The sequence below is a fragment of the Paramormyrops kingsleyae genome, chromosome 23 (assembly GCF_048594095.1).
Source record: "Paramormyrops kingsleyae isolate MSU_618 chromosome 23, PKINGS_0.4, whole genome shotgun sequence".
NCBI classification, from domain to species: Eukaryota; Metazoa; Chordata; class Actinopteri; order Osteoglossiformes; family Mormyridae; genus Paramormyrops; species Paramormyrops kingsleyae.
This window is the reverse complement of record NC_132819.1, coordinates 18,949,260-18,971,517: the sequence shown is the minus strand read 5'-3', so window position 1 is coordinate 18,971,517 and position 22,258 is coordinate 18,949,260. Positions and strand designations below refer to the sequence as shown.

At 53.2% G+C, this 22,258-nt stretch overlaps 1 protein-coding gene across 6 annotated transcripts in view; it reads left to right on the top strand.

Annotated features, from left to right (window-relative positions):
* LOC111852727 (triple functional domain protein) overlaps positions 1-22,258 on the top strand; it is a 62,946-nt gene that overhangs the window by 14,493 nt on the left and 26,195 nt on the right. For 4 of the 6 annotated variants that reach the window (XM_023828967.2, XM_023828961.2, XM_023828952.2 and 1 more), the window contains exons 2-15: positions 11,223-11,297; positions 12,844-12,958; positions 13,655-13,847; positions 14,542-15,051; positions 15,297-15,419; positions 16,678-16,869; positions 17,406-17,537; positions 17,737-17,967; positions 18,983-19,105; positions 19,220-19,411; positions 19,748-19,917; positions 20,273-20,447; positions 21,354-21,549; positions 21,901-22,067. In XM_023828967.2, the coding sequence (XP_023684735.2) occupies positions 11,223-11,297; positions 12,844-12,958; positions 13,655-13,847; positions 14,542-15,051; positions 15,297-15,419; positions 16,678-16,869; positions 17,406-17,537; positions 17,737-17,967; positions 18,983-19,105; positions 19,220-19,411; positions 19,748-19,917; positions 20,273-20,447; positions 21,354-21,549; positions 21,901-22,067 (2,594 nt within the window). Of the gene's footprint in view, positions 1-11,222; positions 11,298-12,843; positions 12,959-13,307; positions 13,556-13,654; positions 13,848-14,541; positions 15,052-15,296; positions 15,420-16,677; positions 16,870-17,405; positions 17,538-17,736; positions 17,968-18,982; positions 19,106-19,219; positions 19,412-19,747; positions 19,918-20,272; positions 20,448-21,353; positions 21,550-21,900; positions 22,068-22,258 lie in introns of those variants that run through there. The other 2 variants (XM_023828974.2, XM_023828983.2) reach the window with 2 other exon arrangements.

Here is a 22,258-nt window from a genome sequence, read left to right as displayed (position 1 = left end):
ATTCTGCCTGTCATCTGGCAGTCCAACTGGACAGTAGCCTTAGCTTTGTGATATTGCAGTTGTCTGCACCCTGGATCTTCCCTGGCAGGCATTGGAAAGTCATGTCTCTCTTGCCCGGTCCCATACAAGTCAATTAAACGCAGGCTGTGAGAGAGACTCCTCTTTTAACGTGGGTCCTGGCAGAGAGGTCTTGCTCGGGGCTGGTGTCTCTCGCGTTGAGTCATCGGTCTGTCGCTTTGCCTTTTGGCGCCTGGTAGCTGTTCTCTATTGGTCTATTTTCAGTGCTTTTGGAATCAGCGTTACTCAGTCTGATCATTCTTTCCTGTGTTGGGTTGAGCACCTTCTGTAGTCCGGAAAAGCGCTCTCTCTCTCTCTCTCTCTCTCTCTCTCTCTCTCTCTCTCTTCTCCCTCTCTTCTCCCTCTCTTCTCTCTCTCTCTTCTCCTCTCTCTCTCTCTCTCTCTCTCTCTCTCTCTCTCTCTCTCTCTCTCTCTCTCAATCTGCTGGCCGCCTCACCAGCCCGGAACACGCTACAAATCACCAACCCTTCCTTACCCCATCCATCATGCTGGCTGGCTTGCCTTTAATTAAATGTCACGGCGGTTTCAGTCGGGCTACGAGCGCCCCCCCTCGGGCCCCTCTGCTGGGATGGCGTGACTCATTTGGAGGTGTCCTCGCTCTACACAAACCGGGCGATTTTAACGGAATCGCGGGCTGCTGTGCGGCGCAGCTCCAGGAATGCTTGTCTGTTGAAATCGCCTAAAGGTAGGGGCTTGGCAGTCTGGCGACCGTGCTGGGGGGGGGGGTCAGGCTTCCTGCAGAATGCAGGTCTCTTCAAAAGAGCTTCTACTCTGTACTCGCATCATGCCATAAGGAAGGAATGGAGCCAAATCCTGAATCTCTGTCTGCTGTGGCAAGAAAAAATGTATTAAAAAAAGCAAGTGTTTAGCTATGATGGGGAAACTGCAAGTTTCTGTCCTTGATGGAAACCCAGCTGTTCAGATTTCAGGTTTTGGCCACTGGCAAGTTTGCGCAAAAGCCCCACCCCCATCAAGCCTGGCAGCCAATGATTTTGCTTCTTCAACCTGACCTGTGCCTCCTATCTCCAAAATAGAGGGAGGTGGTTTATGACTGCAAGGTGGCAGCCCCATGCTCGCTCTTTTGACGTGGAGCATTCTGTAGGCCTCAACTAGGCATGTGAGTGGTTTATCATGCCTGAATTTCATTCAAGGCCTTTCTGATCTCTCCTGGACTGCCGGTTCTCTTGGTACCTCTCTCCAGGCTTGGTGTTATGAATGAAACATTTTTATCCTCGGTTGTATGGTGGTGCAGAGGGTCACTAATTGTGTTGCGTCTCTTGACCGTGGTAACGAGGACGTGAGCATGGAGCCCTGCCCCAAGAGCATGTCCGTCTTACCTTTCCCCCGCTGAGTTATTTTGGGCTGCCTCTCCCCCGCCCCCCCCCCCCCCCCCCACACACACACACACCTCTGTTGTGATTGTCCCGTCCTTGCCCTGATTCTTCTGTTCCAAAAAGAAAAATTGCCATAATTAGTAGTTAGTAGTAATGAGGTAATAAACACTTTAGTGATCCCCGGGGTAAAATTGTGTTGTCTAGTCACAGTCCACACATAAATTTTATTTTATTGTATGAAATTATAGTCTGTTGCTCTCTGAACAACCCTCCCATAACACTTTGTATTTCTTAGTTATGGTCTTTGACCTTATTCCTGGCCACCTGCTGAGGTGCTGCTTTCTGAAGGACATCTGGGTGACTGAGTAGGGGGTGCCGTGCCTTTGGGGTTATGCGACAATCGCATAGGTGCCGAAACTATCATCAGCCGGGACTGAAAGCATTCTGTTGAGCAGATACTCATAAATCAGTTACTTGAAAGATGAGTCGAGCGGTCGGATATTTTCCGTGTGTTGTGTTAGCAATAATTTAATGCGGCGTACTGACCCAGCGGGAGCAAAGTAAACCCTATGCTAACTGTGTGCTATGCTAACGATAATTTGCTAATATGAAGTACTGACCCAGCGGGAGCAAAGTAAACCCTACGCTAACTGTGTGCTATGCTAACAATAATTTGCTAATATGAAGTACTGACCCAGCGGGAGCAAAGTAAACCCTACGCTAACTGTGTGCTATGCTAACGATAATTTGCTAATGTGAAGTACCAACCCAGTGGGAGCACAGTAAGCCCAATGCTAACCATGTGCTATGCTAGCGATAATTTGCTAATGTGAAGTACCAACCCAGTGGGAGCACAGTAAGCCCAATGCTAACCATGTGCTATGCTAGCGATAATTTGCTAATGTGAAGTACCAACCCAGTGGGAGCACAGTAAGCCCAATGCTAACCATGTGCTATGCTAGCGATAAGTCACTGATGTAAAATACTAACGCAGGAAGGGCTGCAGTCTCACAGATTCCACAGCTACGTTTAAAACCATTAATGTGCTAATGTTTTGAGAGGGACGGCGAATGATGGTTTGGGAAGGTCGGCACTCTGCCGTGAACCTTTGCAGTGCCTGACCGTGTATGACAAGCCAAAACTAGCCAAAGCCGATGACCTGTTTAACTGCCCCGAGTTTGTGTGTGAGGTTCTTTAAGAAAAGGAGCTTAGCAATCTGACACAACATCATCAGCTGTTACTCAGAGTCCTCCTTAATGCCTTAGATATCCGGCAGGAGTCCTAACGTCTTTGGAAGCATGACTCATTTCTGGGAAATCCTGGCCAATAATTTTGTCTCATTCAAATTAGTAAAACGCTCTAGCGACGCCCCACTTGCTGCAGTATTACTGTGCCTCTCACTGACGAGCCCGTAGACCCAGTCCAGGGAGGCCAGAATTCCCCCCCATTCCCCTGTCAGGTCCATCATCAAGCAAAGTCCTACCTCTTTGCTGGTCTCCATGGCATCGCCAAGGGATCTTGGACCTGGTCCCTGGAATGGAGATCTTCATCAGAATCTGCTTGGTGCTTCTTTTGATATGCCCTAAACATATTGTGTTGGGGTTACGTTAACAGTGTGGCAGACCGAGGCGAAGTTCCCCTTTTTCCCGTGAAGCATGTTTGCTAGAGCTAATCTTAGGATGACTGTTTAAATCAGATTAGCACGGGGCAAGCAGGTGGAGGAACAGGCCGGCTCTCTCTGGGACACTGGCCTCCGGTGGACCGTTACCCTGACTGTGACCCTTGGTGCCAGCGGTGGCATCTCGCTCGCCGTGGGCGGGTGGACAGGCAGGTGAGGTGGCGTTCTGACGCTCAGACCCATTACACTGCTCAGGGCATCATCTCCGCTCTCAAAGCGAAAGTCATTCGGCTGTTGGGCGTGTTTGTTTTTCCATTGTTGGTCTTGCGGTGACACGTGTTCGGGTCGGGGGGGGGGGAAGCTGTGGGACACATCCTACTTGCAGTGATTCTCACTTCCTGCTTTTGTTTCTGCACATACGGTTTTGTTCTTTACAATTCTGTCGTCATCTGGCTAGGATTACAGTAATGATTTAAATAGAGGATTTGGGTCTTTGGTGAGGGAACAGCGATCGGTCGCCATTTTGGCTCAAAGTCTCCGTCATGTTACCGGGCCGGCCTCCACTCTTACCAGAATTACTGAAAACAGGATGCTCGATGACAAGAAACCTTGTTTTTATTTACCCTGGCTGCTGTGCAACTCATTCGTTCAGGGTTGTAAGCAAAAGGATCACTGAGAGGTTTTATAAACCAGGTGACAGCCAGGAGATGAATTTGTTTGGGGCGATGACCTGGCAGAGATCGCTGCAAAGCTGGAAATGTGACAATACCTGAATGACTGTGATCGTTCCGGTCTGAAAGCTGTCGCGGCCTAGTGCTTAAGGAACTCTCAGGTTAGGTACGTGCCATCTTTCATGGTTTCAAATGTTACTGTCGTGTCTGCTGGTTTACGCCCCGATTTTCCGGACCGACAAGCTTCCCTTGAAGCTTCCTGTGTGCTGCGGATTTATGAAGGAACCTGTATGTCCTTGCTGTTTCTCCCGTATCAGTCAGGCCTCTTCATCTCTGCTAACCAAAGCAGAGAGAACTGTGGCAGTGGTGTCACTGGAACTCCAGAAACTGAGGTGGAGTCTAGTCTGCTTTATTCACTGCATGAAGGGTGGGGGGGGGCTATTCTCCATGACAGTGTGTCCCCACCCTTCCCAAAATTGTCCACATGGTTTTGCCTTGCCCTTTGAGTCTTGGTCACCCCTTTCTGTGTATAGTGAAGCACTTTGATCACAACCTGCATTCATAAAGCATTTAGCTATGTGGGTTTTGATTTTGGCTTCGTTCTTCTATTTTTAATTTTCTGTAGTTGTGTTAATTTGCGGTGGTAGGGCGGTGTTTTAATGAGGTGTGCTTGTGGGAACTGGGAGCTTCATGCAGGATCTCATGGCCGTCTCTACACCTCCTGTCCCATCTGTCCCCTGACAACTGTGAACCCCATCAGCTGCCACCCTCTCTCCACTCCCACACGCTTCACACAGACCAATACTGCCCCCCTCCACACTTCACACAAGCTGATACCCCTCCCTCACTTCACATAGCCCAGTATCTCCCCCCACGCACTCTTTACACAGCCTAACCCCCCCCCCCCAAACATATACACACACTTCACACAGACCAATACTGCCCCCCACGCACTTCACACAAGCTGATATCCCCCCACGCACTCTTTACAGAGCCTGACCACCCCCCCCCCCAAACGCACACACCCACTTCACACAGACCGATGCGGCCCCCCCCAGGCACTTCACACAGCCTAGTACTCCTCCTACACACATGCTTCACAGAGATGAATACCCCCCCCCCCCCACATACATGCTCCACACAGACTGATGCCCCCCACACACAAACATTCACATGCCAAAACACATTTGTATGCACATGCGTGCAGAGTCCCGTGCATATGCACACGTGTATTTATCATACGTGAGCAGAGGGCTGCCTGCCACACCCTCTGTGACACTCATACATCCTCACATGCTGGCTGAGGCTTTCACACCGTCACGTTTGCTCACACACACACACGTATGAAAGCATAGACTGTGGCTTCAGGGCCTGTAATCAGGCATCCCTTTGCAGGGGGTGTTTATCTCCCAGTTACTGCTCCGTGCTCACGTCGGGCCTCTCGTTTGGCCACCGGCTGTAATGAACGCCGTGCTCTCTGCACTGACAGACTGATCTTGCTCACGGTCATAATTAATTTCTCCCATGTGGTGCTTTCTTGTCGTACAGCTGGACCTGTCACTGTCCTGGGCTCACTTTGATGATGTCACTTTGTTCTCAATAGACCCACACAGGCCATGCAAGTGTTGTGACAGTTAGTGCTGCACTGATGTGGAAATTGTGATCAATAATGTCATGTTTTTGTCTAATATCGCCAACATGGATAACCACTTGCCGTGCAAGTGTTGCTGCGCCCTGATCATTGAATGAACATATCTTTGCTTGGCTGTTTTCTTGAGATGGTGTCAACATCATTTTGATACATCTTTGCATACCAGGTCTCCCAATAGCTGTATCCAGGATGTCCCACATCACATTCAGACTTTGGTAAGGGACCTTATCGGCATCAGCTGGACCTTGGAGATTAATGTTATCTAGAATGAACTGGAAACTTTTCTGGTGAGGACACTAAATTCCGGTCGAACTCGGATGTGTGTGTGGCTTGGTCCTGCATCTCTGTGATTGCCAGCCCGTCCCTGCACAGAGCTTCATTGGGTTCAGTCCATTAATCTGCCGAGAACCGACCCAGCCTGTCTCCTGCCCCATTGTGGCTGAGAGGCCCAGCTCGTCGTGTGTGTTTTGTCTAGGGTTTATTAGCTCTCCTTGTCACCGTCGCTGTAAGTGCCGTGTGTCTTACAGAACAGTCGAACACAAGCCGATTGAGGCGCTGTGACTGCAGCCTTTGTCTGTCGCCTTCCGGGCCCCGGCTGCCGCTCAATGCAAGCGTGGCCCCAGCCAGCGCGTGACTAACGGTGCCCCGTCTCTGTCCCCGGGTTCACAATGCCTGTCAGTCAGCCTGCTGGGGGCCTTTATGATTTATGGACAGGCACCTCTGGGGGCAGTCTAAATTCCTCCTGCACCTGCCTCTACGAGCGTTACTGATTATAACCACGTCGAGGTTTTGAACTTGGTCACCTGCCCCTCCAGTGAAGAGTTTCCATGGCGCCCAGCGTTGGTGTTAATGTGGCAGGGGGGTGGGGTTGTTGTCAGAACGATGGTCCCAGCAGATGGACCAAAGCCATCACAGCTGTCACTCCCCGTTACCCACAGCTGCGGCTGGCGTGCTCCCCCCGAGCCCCCCCGTCCACTCCTCCCATCATACAGAGGGTTACTTTTACCAGCCTCCTCCCCCCCACCTCCTCAAATATCACACCCCATGGATTGTCCCGTCTCACTGGAGATCGGGGGGCTCATCCAGGCTGTCCCAGATTCGGGTCCGCTCAGGAACCTCAGACTTTCGGATCGCTTGTAATGGCCGGGCTGACCATCCTCTTCCGCGTCCTCTATGGGGGGTTTCTACATACCAGCCCAGGTCGTCTGCTAGACGAGCGGCAGCTTCAGGACCGTCGCAAAGGTATCACCGGGCCACCATCACCGCGTGAGTGCCACCGAGCCTGTCACAGATTGCCAGGTGACCCAAGACTGACACATGGCTTCATGAATATGCACACATGGGCGAGGACTTCGTGCGGGATGCGGAGCGTTATCCAGGTTTCGGCGGGATCTGTCCACCGCATGCGCAGTCGGAATGGGACTCATAATTAAAATTAGCTCCACTCTGCGGTAGGCAGATTATCCAGTCCACACTGCAGAGAGTTCACTAGGTCCGGTTGCTGTTATCTTTCAGGAACAGAAGCCATTTGCATCGGAAAAACCAACCAGTATGTTATCCATTTAAAAAGGGGGGAAAAAATCACGTTGAGTCATAAGATGATTATAGCGGTTATAGAACAACATGGTTACGGAAATGGCTTTTGGTATAGCCACTGTGAAGCAGGTGAAAGATCACTATGTGACACGAGCTTGTTTGCGTGCGTTCATGGTGTTGCAGAGTTGTGGGGGGTTAGTTATGCACTGGGGCGTCGTCTGTGTGTTCACTGGAGGTCTGAGCAGCCCAATCACACTGGAGTATTAGCAAAAAGGGTGGGATTGGGGCCCAGAGGGGTGCAGATTCCCTCCACTTTGCTTCCATCCGATTGGTCCGTTGTCTGGAGACCAGCAGAAGCCCGACCTATTACTACGTGTGTTTGCACAAGTCCTGATGGTGGGATGAAATCGCGTCCTACAGCCCACGTTATTTATACATCGTGGGGGGGAGGGTCACGCGGGGCTTTGTCCCAGAAAGCCATGCCTCTTGTGAAACCTTGTTTCCACGATTGGGGGGTGGGCGCCCCCCGCAGGTGACATACATGCCTCGTCTCGGCGGGGAACGAGCAAGAGGGCACACTGTTAGTCACCGGAAAGGTCTCTGTGTGTGTGAGACAGCCGAGGTGGGGGGCAAAGGTCGGCCAGCCTTGCCTTTATTTCTAAATGCCAAATTATTAACTGCTGGCACAGATACACTGAGCTGTGCCGTCACTGGTGTGGGCAGGGTGTTCCTGGAATGGGGGGGGGGGTTGGGCAGGGGTCTTGGCCGAAGGCGCACGGTATGCCGGGGCGCCGTCTGCCACCGTGCATCAAAGCGGAACGGGGGCCGACGGAAGCCGGGAACAGCCCTGTGAACTGCCGGGGCCCCGTCCCCCTTCCGGCACCTTCCGCCATCCCCTGCCGCGAGTGGCAGAGTGCCGCCCCGCAGGGGGAGGCTAAATTTAGCCCCCACAGGAAAAACAAAACGGACAAGGGTAGGGCAGTACTGCAGTTTCCATGGCAGCTCGCTCCCCCTGGGCGGGTGGGACGTGGCGGCGCCCACGGTGAAGGCTGGTTCGGCTCAGCTGGGCTGGACCGGGCCGGGTCGCCTTGAGAGTGCCACCCACTGCGCCCTGCGCCTCCTTTCAGGAGTGACCTTCACTCCTAATGACCCGCTTTTGTTTGAACAACCAGCATTCTTACCAGGTCGTCTCCCACTTGGCTGTCCTCTTTACTTCCCATCTTTCTTTCTCTTTCTCCCCATTTTCTGTTTTATCTGATTTACTTTAGGCAAGCGTGTGTGTGTGTGTGTGTGTGTGTGTGTGTGTGTGTTTATAGGTCCTCCATGGACAAAGCCTGCCCTTACTGACTGGTCATTATGTGGCTGAGGTTCGGCTCGTGCTTTTCAGCTTTTCAGTGCCCCTGACTGACTGCCAGGTTACGTCTCTCTGCCCCTGAATGAACTTCTGGAAAATTACAGATAAGTGACAGCATCCTGCTAGGGAAGCGTTTCTCGGGCGAATCCTGAGCCCTGAGGTTCCTTGTCATACACTGTTCCCGGTGATGGATTTGACAGGTTGGGGAGGGAGGTAGTCCTTCAGCACTGAGTGTGCAGCAAGCGGAATTCACGCTGCCCCTCGTCATCCACAGGTGAAAAAGGGACCGCGTGGTTTGTTTGAGGCCGGCTCTCGTTCTGTCTGCGTCTCCTTTCGATTCGTCCCACGTGATGATGCTGCCCCTCTGGATGGGTTTCTGCTTGATGAAGAACATCTCCATATCTTAAGTCTTTAAACTTTCTGAAGCATGCCAACATCACAGGCCTAACCCGGATAATTTGAGGTGATGACACTGCGAATATACATGGCTTAGTCGTGATGATATGATCAGGACAGTAGAGGAATTGATTTCAAGTGATGTCCCTTTATGCATAGCTCCAGCGCTCGTCCAGGAGCCACGGCTTCTGATCTTGTTGCCCTGATGCATCCATCCACCAGCTGTCTCTGAGCCCTTCGTGACTTTTTCATGCAGGTGTGCTAGGGACCTGCAGCTCAATTAAGTGTCCACAACCCGACCAGCCCGTCTCCCTCCTGCGATCCCCCCCTCCATCGCCCTTGGTGGTGGTGTGATGCTGATGGAATGAGGGACGGAGGACTGTCTGGGAGGAGGCCGTTGTGCTCCTCGAGGAGTCATTAAGGCCCCGTGGGAGGTGAAGGTTATACTGAGCCACTCCTACCCTGCGTGGTTTTCAGAGATGGTGGCACATACGTCACTCTGCACACTCCCCAGGTGCACAGGAGCTGTGTGTACCGGCTTTTTTGTTTTTGGGGAGGGGGGAGGGAAGCATAATAGTGGTTCATGACCTCAGTGGGGCTGGATTGGCCCCCGTCACACACTGACCCTGATCCCAAAGCCTGTCAGCTTTGCCTCAGGTGGACTCTTTGAGTTACGGAGAAGTGTGGCTGTGACGGGTTGCCAGATAACACAGGATGATCTCCGGCTCGCAGGGCGGTGCCTGCTGGCTGCTGTTTATCCTTGTTTAAAGCTTTTACTGAGAGACACCATCACTCCCAGTAGAAACTGAGAGACACTGAAAGATGGGGATCAGTCTCCTCCCCAGATTATGCCGCCAAGAAGGTGTGTGAGTTCCTGAAAACCGGGCTCAGACTCTGTAAGCTCTCCTGAGAAGTCTGGCATGATGGTCACCATTGGGGGGTGCTGTTTGCCAGCTCGTAGTTTTTTTTGGTTTTTTTTTTGAGCCTCTCAATACTCACCACTTGGTGCTGGAGTGCCGTGTGCCCATTACATCATCCAGGCATTGGCGGGGAATGGGGGGGGCTGTACTTCACTGCAGTCTCTCAGAGAAGCAGCAACCAAATGGCCCCCCTGGGGGGGCGTGGCACGGTGACACTGCTATCACCACGGCGACCCGGCATCGAGCCCGCCTGCTGACCCGCACACATGTCCGCTTCAGATTTCCCACGTGCCTCTGCTCAGGAGGCTGCAGTGCCGTTATGGTGGCGGCAGGAGGGGGGGGGGGGGGGTGGTTTTTTTTCTGGTAACTGGAACTGACGTCAAATACTGTTGTTAAGTTTTCACAATTGGCTACCCCAGCCAGAGTGGGGGTGTGCGGGCTGGCGTCCGTTTGATCGGGCCGGGGCCAGAGTGACGGTTCGGCGTGCCATGTTGGCTGCCTCCACTATTCTTCACTATGAAAACTGGTCCTGGAATTCATACCCTGTGCTGGGAGGTAATTGATGGCTTATTTGAAAATCTGTTTTTGGGGTCTGGTCTCCGAGGGGGGGCTTCATGTTAGTGGAAATATTTCAGAATATTTTTTGTCTGTCTCCCGCAAACGATTTGCCTTATACAGGAGACCGGCAGCTTGGCTTTATTTTGTAGGCGCTGGTAATTTTCCTCTATTGTGAGGATGGGCAGACCCCCCCTCCTGCCACCCTGACCCCCCCGAAGTGACGGGTGAGGGTGGGGGAGCGGCAGCGGTGTGAAAAATCAGGACCTGGCACCAAATGGCCCACCGGCCTGCTGCGATGTGTGATGTCATCAGGCAGCACGGCGCCCCCTCACATGATCTGACCCCACCGGTGCATTAAGGAGTGCTTGGATTTACATATTTATGGGTGTGGGTTGCCTGAATCGATACCAGTGCATCTCAGAAAGCATTGCTCCTTGGCAAAGGGTATTTATGAGGGTAGGAAGTCCCCCCTCCCAAAAAAAAGGAGTGCTATGAGGTGCCCAGCTCACCCAACAGCCACAGAGGGTTTATTTTTATCCCCATTCCCTGGCCCCTCCCACATCTGCGTGTGGCGTAGTCCTGGTCTCCATATATGCAGTATTGGTCCATCGCATTTGATGTGTTGTCAGCCCTGTACAGGTAAGCTTTACGAGAATAGCTGTTCGCTTGGAAAATAACTGCAAGCACTGACACGTCGCCGTTTCGGGTCTGTTTTTCACCAACTGTAAGCAACGTGTTCAGAAATAACCGGTCCGGCTTTCAGTCCACAGAACATTAACTCTGAGGTGGATACAGTGGCCTGTGTTGTACATGAGCCTCCCCGTTCAGCGGTCTTTCCCTGGGTTCGTGTGGCATTCTGATGGAGGGTACCTGCTCCAAACATTCGCAGAGCTGTCCCCCTCTGTCTCTTTAGGCCGATGCTGTTAATAAGGTGAGATGCAGGCTCTATTGGCAGCACAGTCTGCCCAAAAAACGCCCACAGCTGCCGCTCGCAAGCTCCACCGCCACTTCGCCTATCTTCCTCGGACTGATCCGCATTGCAGAATCCTCAGCCTGAAGTGTCATCTCTCTTCTTCCCCTCTCCCCCCCCCCCCCCCCCTCACCAGGGTTTCGCCGAAATGAGGAGGTGAAGGCGGTGGAAGTGCTGCCCATCCTGAAGGAGAAGGTTGCCTTCCTCTCAGGTGAGCAGGCTGGGGGCTAGATCGGTGGATACCCCGGTCTGGTGGCGATGTGGGGTTTGGCCCTCTTGCTACTGGGCTGCTGTCATGGAGACCAGGGAAAGGACGTAAAGGAGCAACTCATCAGAGAAACACGGCGTAACGCTCCCATCGCGATGCCTTATGTGGGGCTGAGATGCTTCCCAGCTGTTTGGAGTTAAAAATCAAACTAGTGGTTGAGCCCAGGCTGTGGTTCCAGAATAGTGCTTCCATTTTATAACTTTCTGTGTAATCCCTCCACATTTCTGTGCCCCCCCCCCCCCCAAATCTCTGCCATACATCCCCAAAGTTGCAGGGCTTGGGCGTGATCATCCTCTCTGAAACGCAGAGGGACAAGCCTGTTCATAAGCTGTCTGCACCTCTGACCGTGGATAAACGCCAATCCTATTTAACCGCAGGCCCAATTAGCGAGGTCCGGTGTTTTCCCGCATCAGAATACCCTCATGGATATTGAACAGCCAGTACAGTAGCAGTGGGTGGGACGCTCTCTCTGGGCTTTTCTTGGTGCCGCGTGGGAACAGAAGCCTGTCCAAAAGGCCTCTTAAGAGATTTTGTTGTGAAGCTGAAAAGGCAGTGCATGGGCCCCCAAGGGAAGAGAGATATTTTGGGTTTCTCCAGGGATGTGGTTTAAAAAGCCCCCCCATCTCACCCCCCAGACCAGAATGCTCTCGGTTCCACCTAATGGAAACAGTTTGCGGGACATTGCCGTCGCTCATAATGCTGTTCGGACTCCCACACGCTCCAGCCGCTCAAGCCACAGACAATCCCAAAGTTTTAACAGACAGCTGGAAGTCGACACGGCTCTCTGGGCTGTCCCACCCGTCCAACATCCCGACAGTAGCAGTTTGACTCTATTAGCCGGTAGCTTGCTTCACACGCCAGCTCACCAGCATGTGGGCTTTCATTGGGTGGAGGTGAAAGAAGCCGACAGTGACCCGATGGCTTGCTTCCTTCACTGCACGTCTCCCAATGAAGAGGGAATCGTTGGCGTCAAGTCCTCTCCCCGACACGGGCAATAATAGGATAGAGAGAGACGTAACACAAGTAGCGTATCAACAAAGATGGTGTTTCAGCTACAGGAAATAGGAGTATAGGGGTTTCTGTTTTTTTTATATGAAGTGGAGAGTGGGATTCCTTTTAAGGGGCCCGCAGTTTGACATTGTGCAGTCCTCGTTCTAACGAACTCCTATGGCTGTCAAAGGCAGCACAAAAATAATGACTCTGGATGAGGTCCAGTGCCGGCATAAGTGTCTCTTGTTCTGGTTGCTCAAAGCGGTCCCCTGCGCATCCCCCGCGTCTCCCCCCCCCCCTCCGAAATTCAAGAGTATACTTGCTGTGTTTTTATGGATGTGCTGCTGTTATCAGGTGGATGCTGGGAAATGGATGGCGTAGCTCGTAATGTGTGTGTGTGTGTGTGTGAGAGAGAGAGAGAGAGTGTGCGCACATGCCTGTGTATGATTGTTAACATTAAACCCAGCACCTTGTCTCTCTAAATAACTCCCACCTCCAGGGGGCAGGGACCGGCGCGGAGGTCCCGTCTTAACGTTCCCATCTCGGAGTAACCATGACAGAATACGACCGGAGGACCTGCGGCGGCTCATCGCCTACCTGGCCGGGATCCCCAGGTAGGGTGCGGGTTGGTCATGGGGGGAGGGGTCGGCAAGCTCGTGCTAACAGGGGAGCGAGTGGGAGGATTGCTGAGACTGCGATTTTCCAGAAAGGCATGGGTTTCGCACCGGAGAACGTCGGTGACAGCCCTGATAGGCCGCCGTGAGGCTCGCATGCTAAATTAACCCCCCCCCAGTCAAGTTTGGGTGACAGCTAGCTGGCAGCGTGGGCCCAATTCAGAGATCTGTGTATCTTCCCTCCTACTGGAGAAGGGGGGTGGGGGGCAGGTAGGCAGGCGAGCAGGCAGGCAGAGAGAGCGAGTGCTTCGAAGGAGGGGGCGGCAGAGAGCGCGAGAGAGAGAGAGAGAGATGGGAGAGTCTCAGCTCCTGTGTGGCAGTCAGGCGACAGGTTCTGCAGAGCAGTTTGTTTCAGAGCATTGAGGAGTCTGCTTCGGTCCTGCTGCTGTCGTGGACACCGGTGCGTTTAGGGTCGCCACCTCCTGTCACATAGTCGTGGTAAGCTGGAGGTGGTTTTGAAGAAATATTATGAAGAACAGAGCCTTTATGAGTTTGTACCTGTCCTAAAGCAAATGCTCTACAGCATAGCTGTAATTAGTAAGTATGTGTTCTGCAGTCCTTATGGCCTTCCGGGCTCAAATGCACTGGCAGGCTACATCTAACAGTGGTTTTATTTGTAATCCCTCCCTCCTCCAGTGAGGATGTGTGCAAACATGGCTTCACCGTCATCGTGGACATGCGGGGGTCAAAGTGGGACTCCATCAAGCCTCTGCTGAAGGTCCTGCAGGAGTCCTTCCCCAGCTGCATCCACGTCGCACTCATCATCAAGCCCGACAACTTCTGGCAGAAGCAGAGAACCAATTTCGGCAGCTCCAAGTTCGAGTTCGAGGTGAGTCCAAGCTGGGCATGATGTCGGAGTCCGGCTCCCGTTTCTGGGGGTTGGGGTGGGGTGGTAAAGCACAGCTGTAAGTGGTGCTGAGTTTTAGTGCTTTCCAATTCATCAAGTCTGTTGTATTTTTATTTTTCTGTTTTCATGGAGGCTGATGAAACTGACAGTATTTAAATGTGTTTATGCTGGAAGCCAGGAAACATTTGGAGAGTCCCTTGGGTTTATATATATCCTTCTTCCTTGGCTTCCCTTCAGGGAGGTGTCATTCACTTGGATTTGAAGGACCTGGGCGTGTGGGTTTATTTTTTCCTTCCCTGTGCTGTGAGCGGTATTGTGTGGAGCTGAGACTCTGCCGTCCGTGGCGGGCGGGGGCAGCGACGATGGCGATGGTATGGCCAGGGTGCGAATACGATTGTGGGCGATGTTTTCCGTGACATTAAAATGCTTTGTTTTCATCCCCGGTTTTGGCAGCTCTGTTAACTGTACAGCGTCATGGGTTTGTTTGTGCAGATTTGAAATATCACCTTCTTTTCATAACACCTTTTTCCATAATTTCATGGTGATGAGTAATGGGCGGGCATCTGATCCCGACTGCGCCCTGCCTCGTGCCCTGTGCTTCTGGAAATAAGTGGCCATTGGATGGATGGATGATGAGTGACTAAATTGATTATCGCCTTACTTCTTCCTCTGTCAGACCACCATGGTCTCCCTTGAGGGCCTCTCCAAGGTGGTGGACCCCTCCCAGCTGACCCCAGACTTCGAGGGCAGCCTGGACTACAACCACGAGGAGTGGATCGAGATCCGGGTCGCCTTCGAGGACTTCACCAGCAACGCGTCGCGCATGCTCGGCCGCCTGGAGGAGCTACAGGAGACGCTGTCCAAGAAGGACTTCCCGCAGGAGCTGGAGGGGGCCCGGCGCATGATCGAGGAGCACTCCAGCCTCAAGAAGAAGGTGATCAAGGCGCCCATCGAGGAGCTGGACGCCGAGGGCCAGCGGTTGCTGCAGCGCATCCAGAGCAGTGCGAGCAGCCATGCCGGGTCAGGCTCCGCCAACGCCGACACGCAGGGCCTGGTGCCCAAGATCACCGCCCTGCTGGACAAACTGCACTCCACGCGCCAGCACCTGCATCAGCTGTGGCACGTGCGCAAGCTGCAGCTGGACCAGTGCTTCCAGCTGAGGCTTTTCGAGCAGGACGCCGAGAAGGTAACTGCTCCCCTTGGGTGGGGCGGCACCCTTCGGTTGCACCGCATGAAACGTACCGTCCTGCTCATTCAGTTTCTATCACTTCAAACGCTGAGAATTTTCGGTCGGTTCTCCGAGCACTTCCATGATAGGTGATCCGCCTGGCTTATATTCTGCAGTCATGTATTCTGGAGCGAACGCACTCGATGTGTCTCATGCACGCGCCGGCGCCGACGTTCCTGTTTCTTCTGTTGTCTGACATGCAGATGTTCGACTGGATCATGCACAACAAGAGCCTGTTCCTGGCAGGCTACACGGAGATCGGGACCAACCACTCACACGCCATGGAGCTTCAGACGCAGCACAATCACTTCGCCATGAATTGCATGGTAAAGGCACTCTTCTGGCGGGCGTCCCCTAAGAGCTCGTGTGGGCGCAGTAGCCTGAACTGCGGATTGAGAAACCCAGCCTTTGTGAGCTGGTGTCATGTGGCGCAGGGGCTAAATAAGACAACACGTTCGCTTTGCTTATTTCAGGTTAAGGCGGCATAGCTCAGGACCATGTGGTGTAGCTGCTGTTCAGTATGTTGTGGGTTTTTCTGTCAGTTATCTTGATGTTACTGAGGTGTCAGTCAGGATTGTGTGGAGATGCTGGACAGGCTGTTTGTGTGATGAATGTGGGGGTGAGCGGGGGGGTGTGCGCATTTCCTTGGGTAGTGGTACTGTTGTGTGTTTGTGTATTTGTGGCCTTGAGTAGTGGTGTGTGTGTGAGTGTGTGGTTTCATGTGAGTGAGTTGGAGGGTGTTGACCACACACAATGACTGTTTCAGCTCACAGATAAGCCCCCATCTCCACAGCAATCAGGGGTTCGCGTGTGCTGACCTGATGCGTGTAATTACCCGTGCACACGGACACGCATGAAGTCTCTCACGCCCGCTGGGTCGCCGGCCAACCGCAATTGGTACAGGATCCGGTCCACTGGCGTCACCCTGAATGGGAGCTTAATTCGGCTTGACATTATCTCACCGAGTCTGAGAAGCGAGCTGGTTTCCTTCTCAGTGGCGGAAGCTGCGTTTTTTTCCTGCAGGTCTAGATTTATTTTGGTGGTGGCACTTGTGTAACCGGCACTGAGCATGAACCGCACATCATCGGCGGTATCCGAGCTTTGGGTGATGCTGGCTGAATGACACAACATCTCACCCCAATGCACACACACACACGCGCGCGCACACACACAGATGGAAGTGCTTTCAGCAAATCAGAGACACAGAATTATTTGGCAGGTTTGCAGTAATTATCACTGGTCTGTGTTGGTCTGTGCCGTGTACTCTGGGTGTCTGTCGTTTACTGTCTGCTCCGGTACTTATTGTCTTGGATTTATTGGCACTGTAGACTGAAGGAGGCGTGTGAGACTTTCACTCTGGTATGTACACATGACAGTACAATCCTGAAAGTTGTCATCAGTCATAATTAAATGTGATTAATGTGTATAGATATCCGACATTAGCTCACAGAGAACTCGGGGCATAGAGTTAACTTAAGCAAATGAGTCAAATCGGGGTTAATTGCCAGCTAGCTCCTCCAATCCCTTCGCATGGTCATTAGTGGAATCCCACCCCAGCTGAGGTCTGCCCTTCCTGTCATGCAGAACGTCTACGTCAACATCAGCCGCATAGTGTCGGTGGGGAACCGGCTGCTGGAGTCGTCCCATTACGCCTCGCAGCAGATCAAGCAGATCTCCGGGCAGCTGGAGCTGGAGTGGAAGGCCTTCGCCGCCGCCCTGGACGAGCGCAGCACCCTGCTGGAGATGTCCGCCGTCTTCCACCAGAAGTGTGATCAGGTGAGTGGGGGGATCGCCCTTCTGTCCGGGGGATCGTTCCGCCTGCTCCTGCTGTTTGGCTCTGCCTGTACGTCCTTCCACTTTTAGGTTTAAGGAGACAGATGTGAGATCATTCCAGATAATGAGCAGAGGATCTCATTGTGCAGGACGCATTGAGAATTGGGCCTCCGAGGCCTGTCCAGTGCAGTCTTGCCTACTCAGCTCCTCAGTGATCTGGAATTTCTGCTATTTTACATAGTGTCCTGTTCTGAGAATTACATCCCTCCTTGCCTCCAGGGCTTGTGCGATGCTTATGTAATGTACCGCATAGTGTTTGACTTGTTGATTCTACTGCTGGATGTTGGCAATGGATCCTCGAATGGTTTTTGGGTAGTGTCCCAGTTCTTTTCTGGTTGAGTTTGCTTGAGGATGTGTTCTCCCTTCAGCACAGTGCCAGTGGGGTTATCAGTCCATCTAGATGTTTGTATTTAGCCTGCGCTGAGCTTCGAGAGGGATTCAGAAAGTGACCAAGGCATCTCTTTGACCCCACCCCATAGTACATGTCCAATGTGGACTCCTGGTGTAAGGCCTGCGGCGAGGTGGACCTGCCCTCGGAGCTTCAGGACCTGGAGGACGCCATTCACCACCACCAGGGCCTCTACGAGCACATCACTGCGGCCTACTCGGAGGTAAGAGCGCTGGGGGGTGGCCCTGCGAGACTGAGGTGTTTGTGATGTCATCAACACACGGTTCTGTCCCCCAGATCATTCTCCCTTCCCATAATCCCGTCCCCAACGCATTGCGGTAATAATCACAAGTTTCAGAGATGGTTGTCAGCAGCAGGGCTTGGCAGTGATTTCCGGACTCACGCCCTGCTCATCTTCCCAGGTAAGCCAAGATGGCAAGGGCCTACTGGACAAGTTGCAGCGCCCCCTGACCCCGGGCAGCGCCGACTCGCTCACCGCCTCCGCCAACTACTCCAAGGCGGTGCACCACGTGCTGGACGTCATCCACGAGGTTCTGCACCACCAGCGGCAGCTAGAGAACATCTGGCAGCACCGCAAGGTCCGGCTGCACCAACGGCTGCAGCTCTGCGTCTTCCAGCAGGATGTGCAACAGGTGGGCGGGGAGGGGTAGGGCGGACCTCTCGGACCCAGGCGGCCGGTCCCCGGCGTTTGCGGTGATGCCCAGCGCTGTGATTACCCGTGACGTGCCACCCCTCATACGACTCCTTCCCTGCACATATAAAGCTGAAATTACGCCATGTAATTTGTGACCGCAGTGCTGGGCTCATGTCGGGCTGGGATCGACACCCTGAGCGGGACCGGATCGGCACTGCAAGCTCTGTGTGGACATGCGTGGGAGGGTGCTGTGGGCGGCAGTGGAGGCGGTGGTTCGGGGGAGGGGAGGCACACTCCCTGGCTCGCTTTCTCGTTAGCAGGTCCGTGCGTAGGCTAGGCAACGGTTGCCATAGCAGAGGCTGCTGCGGCTCCCAGGTGCAAGGCACGTCGCAGGCAGCTCGGAGCCTTCCGAGCGGGACGGGGAGTCGGAATGCAGGAATAGGACCTCGTTAGTATGCAAATCACAAAGCACTTTGCCAAATCTTAAACTGTCTTTCCTGCGAAGCTCCCTGCATTCCGTCACCTTAACGAACCTTCCAGCCCTTTCCCAGTCTTGATCGACACGGTGAGCGTGTGTGGGCATTTGTAAGGGTTTGTGGGTGTTTCCTGTCCAGAGGTTCAAGGACTCTCATACCCACCGTTTAGCATTAAGTGGATGATGTGTTTATTTCGGAGGACCATCCTGTCACCTGAGAAGTGGCTGGATGTGAGAGCTCCACCTAGTGGCGGAATTACTGCATAGGCTCGGCTTTTTGGATCCCTTTAGGAATTTGTGCTGTACCAGCGGAGAGCTTCAGAGGATCGAGTTCAGTCACATGTCTGGACTCAGCTGGAAATGCACCTGCATGTTTTCACTTTTTTCCACCCAGGAACAGGCCATTTGGGGGGTGGAGGGTGGGGGGGTCTCTATGGAAACGGTGAAATTTCTGCCTTTTCCATGGTTTTCCAATACACCCCTGAGGGAATGCTAACTACTAAGCACCAGATTTAAACAGCACACTGTGTGCCACCAGGTGTTGGACTGGATAGAGAACCACGGCGAGGCCTTTCTGAGCAAGCACACAGGGGTGGGCAAGTCACTGCACCGTGCCCGTGCCCTGCAAAAAAGGCACGAGGATTTTGAGGAGGTGGCCCAGGTGAGTGTCAGGGGCGTGTGAGAGAAGTGTGGCTTATAAAGGGGGGAGGGGGCGGAGGCGAGCTTGTGATGTAACACTGCGGCGCCCTTCGGCTCACCCCCCCCCCTTCCACAGAACACGTACACCAACGCCGACAAGCTGTTGGAAGCCGCGGAGCAGCTGGCCCAGACGGGCGAATGCGACCCAGAGGAGATCTACCAGGCCGCCCACCAGCTGGAGGACCGCATCCAGGACTTTGTGCGGCGTGTGGAGCAGCGCAAGGTGCTGCTGGACATGTCAGTGTCCTTCCACACGCACGTCAAGGAGGTGGGTCCTGCCTGCACCTTCCCACGTGCATGCAGACAGACAGACAGATGGTCAGTCGGACACAGACAGACAGACACACAGTCAGTCGGACACAGACAGACAGACACAGACAGTCAGTCGGACACAGACAGACAGACAGTCATACATTGTTCGTTTGGCTGCTTTTTGTACTGATGCTTTTCCACAGACCTCTTTGGTAGGATATGAAATTACTTGCCTTGCGAGAGATTGCCTTGTTTTTTATTCACGTCCTCTTAGCCGAACAGACTAAGTACTCACACCGAGGTCATGGCTCTACTGTGATTGTGGGTACTGACTGCGAGTGTCGCCCCCTAGCTGTGGACCTGGCTTGAAGAACTGCAGAAGGAGCTGCTGGATGACGTGTACGCAGAGTCAGTGGAGGCCGTGCAGGATCTGATCAAGCGCTTCGGCCAACAGCAGCAGACCACCCTGCAGGTCACCGTGAACGTCATCAAGGAGGGCGAAGACCTCATCCAGCAGCTGAGGTGACCAAGGGGCCCGGCTTCTCACCCCCACTGCTGCATACATTCCAGCCATGTTTCAGGGTCTCGGATGTGTATGGGATCCAGCGCACGCCTCCATCTTCTGGTCTCTTGCATTAGGCTCAATTTCAGATGTAACTAATGTAGCAAATGTCACTACCAACTGAGTGTGACAACTGAACTGTACCCCGCCCCGCCACCAGCCGAGGCAAGTTCTTAATTGTTTATTTACTGGGGCATGGTCTCGATCTGTGCAGTGATGGTTGTGGTACCGATGGTAACCTTTCGAAAACCATTTAGAGAACACGGCATGGAGGGGCAGCCCTGAGGTCACGGTCCCCTGTCTCTCCCCCTACAGGGATTCGGCCATTTCCAGTAACAAGACGCCCCACAATAGCTCAATCAACCACATTGAGAGCGTCCTCCATCAGCTGGACGAGGCGCAGGGCCAGATGGAGGAGCTCTTTCAGGAGAGGAAGATCAAGCTCGAGCTCTTCCTGCAGCTGCGCATCTTTGAGCGGGATGCCATCGACGTGAGTGCTGAGATCCGGAACCTTCCGCTCCCTTCCGACGCGTGTCCGGTCCGTCTTACAGGCGCGGCTTCTTGAAGTAATTACCAGTGTTGACACTAATCTCAAGGCTCCGTGCAGCGTTGCAGGTGTTCAGCATCCCAGGGGGATGTAGGTGCAGACAGTAGATGGTCAGAGCAGAATCTCGGAGCCTTTTCTCTGCGGGGCTCATTTCGTACAAATAGAGCAGGGGTGGGCAATCTTATCCGCAAAGGGCCGGTGTGTATGCAGGTTTTCGCTGCAACTCCTAAATTAGGTCACTAATTAGAGGACTGATTGGCTGAAGAGTCCTCACACCTGGGTTTGAACAGTTGACCTACAGGTTATCCCAAAAACCTGCATACACACCGGCCCTTTGCGGATAAGATTGCCCACCCCTGAAATAGAGCATTGCTCAGCTTGGCTTAAGAAAAGCAGGCGAGTAACCCAGGAAGCGAGTAACCCAGGAAGCGAGTAACAATCCCCTGGCATCTTAGCTCCAATTAACTGCCCATTAAGATGATGGGACTTTGGCAGCTCCCGCCATGTCCCAAACCCTGTGGATTAACACGCTGGAGTTCGCGAGGGTCAGAGGCCGGACGCGTTCATGACATGCCAAGGGTTTGTTTGTCTGCAGAATTCACCCCAGGACCCTCAGCCTGCCACTGTGCTCTGGCTTTCCAGAGCTCTAGGACGTTGCTCAATGAGGTTGCGTGTCTAACACCATACTGGCTGATTTTATTGTTCGCGCCCATAGTTCTCATAATTCTTGGACCTTGATGTCCATCTGAACATCTATGGTCAGATGGACCTTGAAGTAGAAAAAGTCATTGATTGGGACTCTTTGTATTATCATACTGAAAATGTGTGACCGCCCCCCCCCCATTTCAGATCATCTCAGACCTGGAGTCTTGGAATGACGAGTTGTCGCAGCAGATGAATGACTTCGACACAGAGGACCTGACGCTGGCCGAGCAGCGGCTGCAGCATCACGCCGACAAGGCCCTCACCATGAACAACCTCACCTTCGACGTCATCCACCAAGGCCAGGAGCTGCTACAGTACGTCAACGAGGTGCAGACCTCTGGTGAGTCCACGTGAGATCCCCACTCCGCTAAACGGCCGAAGAGGCCAGTGTGACCCTCATTTAGTGGGAACTCTTTAGATTCCCTTATTACAGTAGCTATTGGGTCATTTTGAAGAGTCATTGTTGGAGTGGAAAGTAAATGGATCACTCTGTTCCAGAAAAGTTCTTTTAAATCATATTTTTATTGTGTATTTCGACTGTCCTATGGGTCGTTTAAGGTCGCCTTTGCCTCACAGTTCGTTTTGGGTTTTGGAGATCCCTTTAAATAAAAGCTTGTGGTTGAAGGAACATCCGTGGTTTGGGACGGGCATGTCTGGGATGCACACTCATGGCCTGCAATTCCTTCTGCAGGCGTGGAGCTGTTGTGTGACCGGGACGTGGACATGGCCACTCGGGTGCAGGACCTGCTGGAGTTCCTCCACGAGAAGCAGCAGGAGCTGGATGTGGTTGCCGAGCAACACCGCCGGCACCTCGAGCAATGTGTGCAGCTGCGCCATCTGCAGGCTGAAGTCAAACAGGTGAGCCATGTCTCACTGATCCTGACCTGCACCTTGATGGTCATCTGGACCCAATCCATAGCTGGGAGCTTCAGCTCATGTGCCTCTTCGACACTGTCGTACAGCACCCTCTCATTACCTTGATTTTATACCTGTGACCTCATTTGCTGCCTTTGCTCTGCTAACCAGCCGCTGTTGTTAAAAACCAGCAG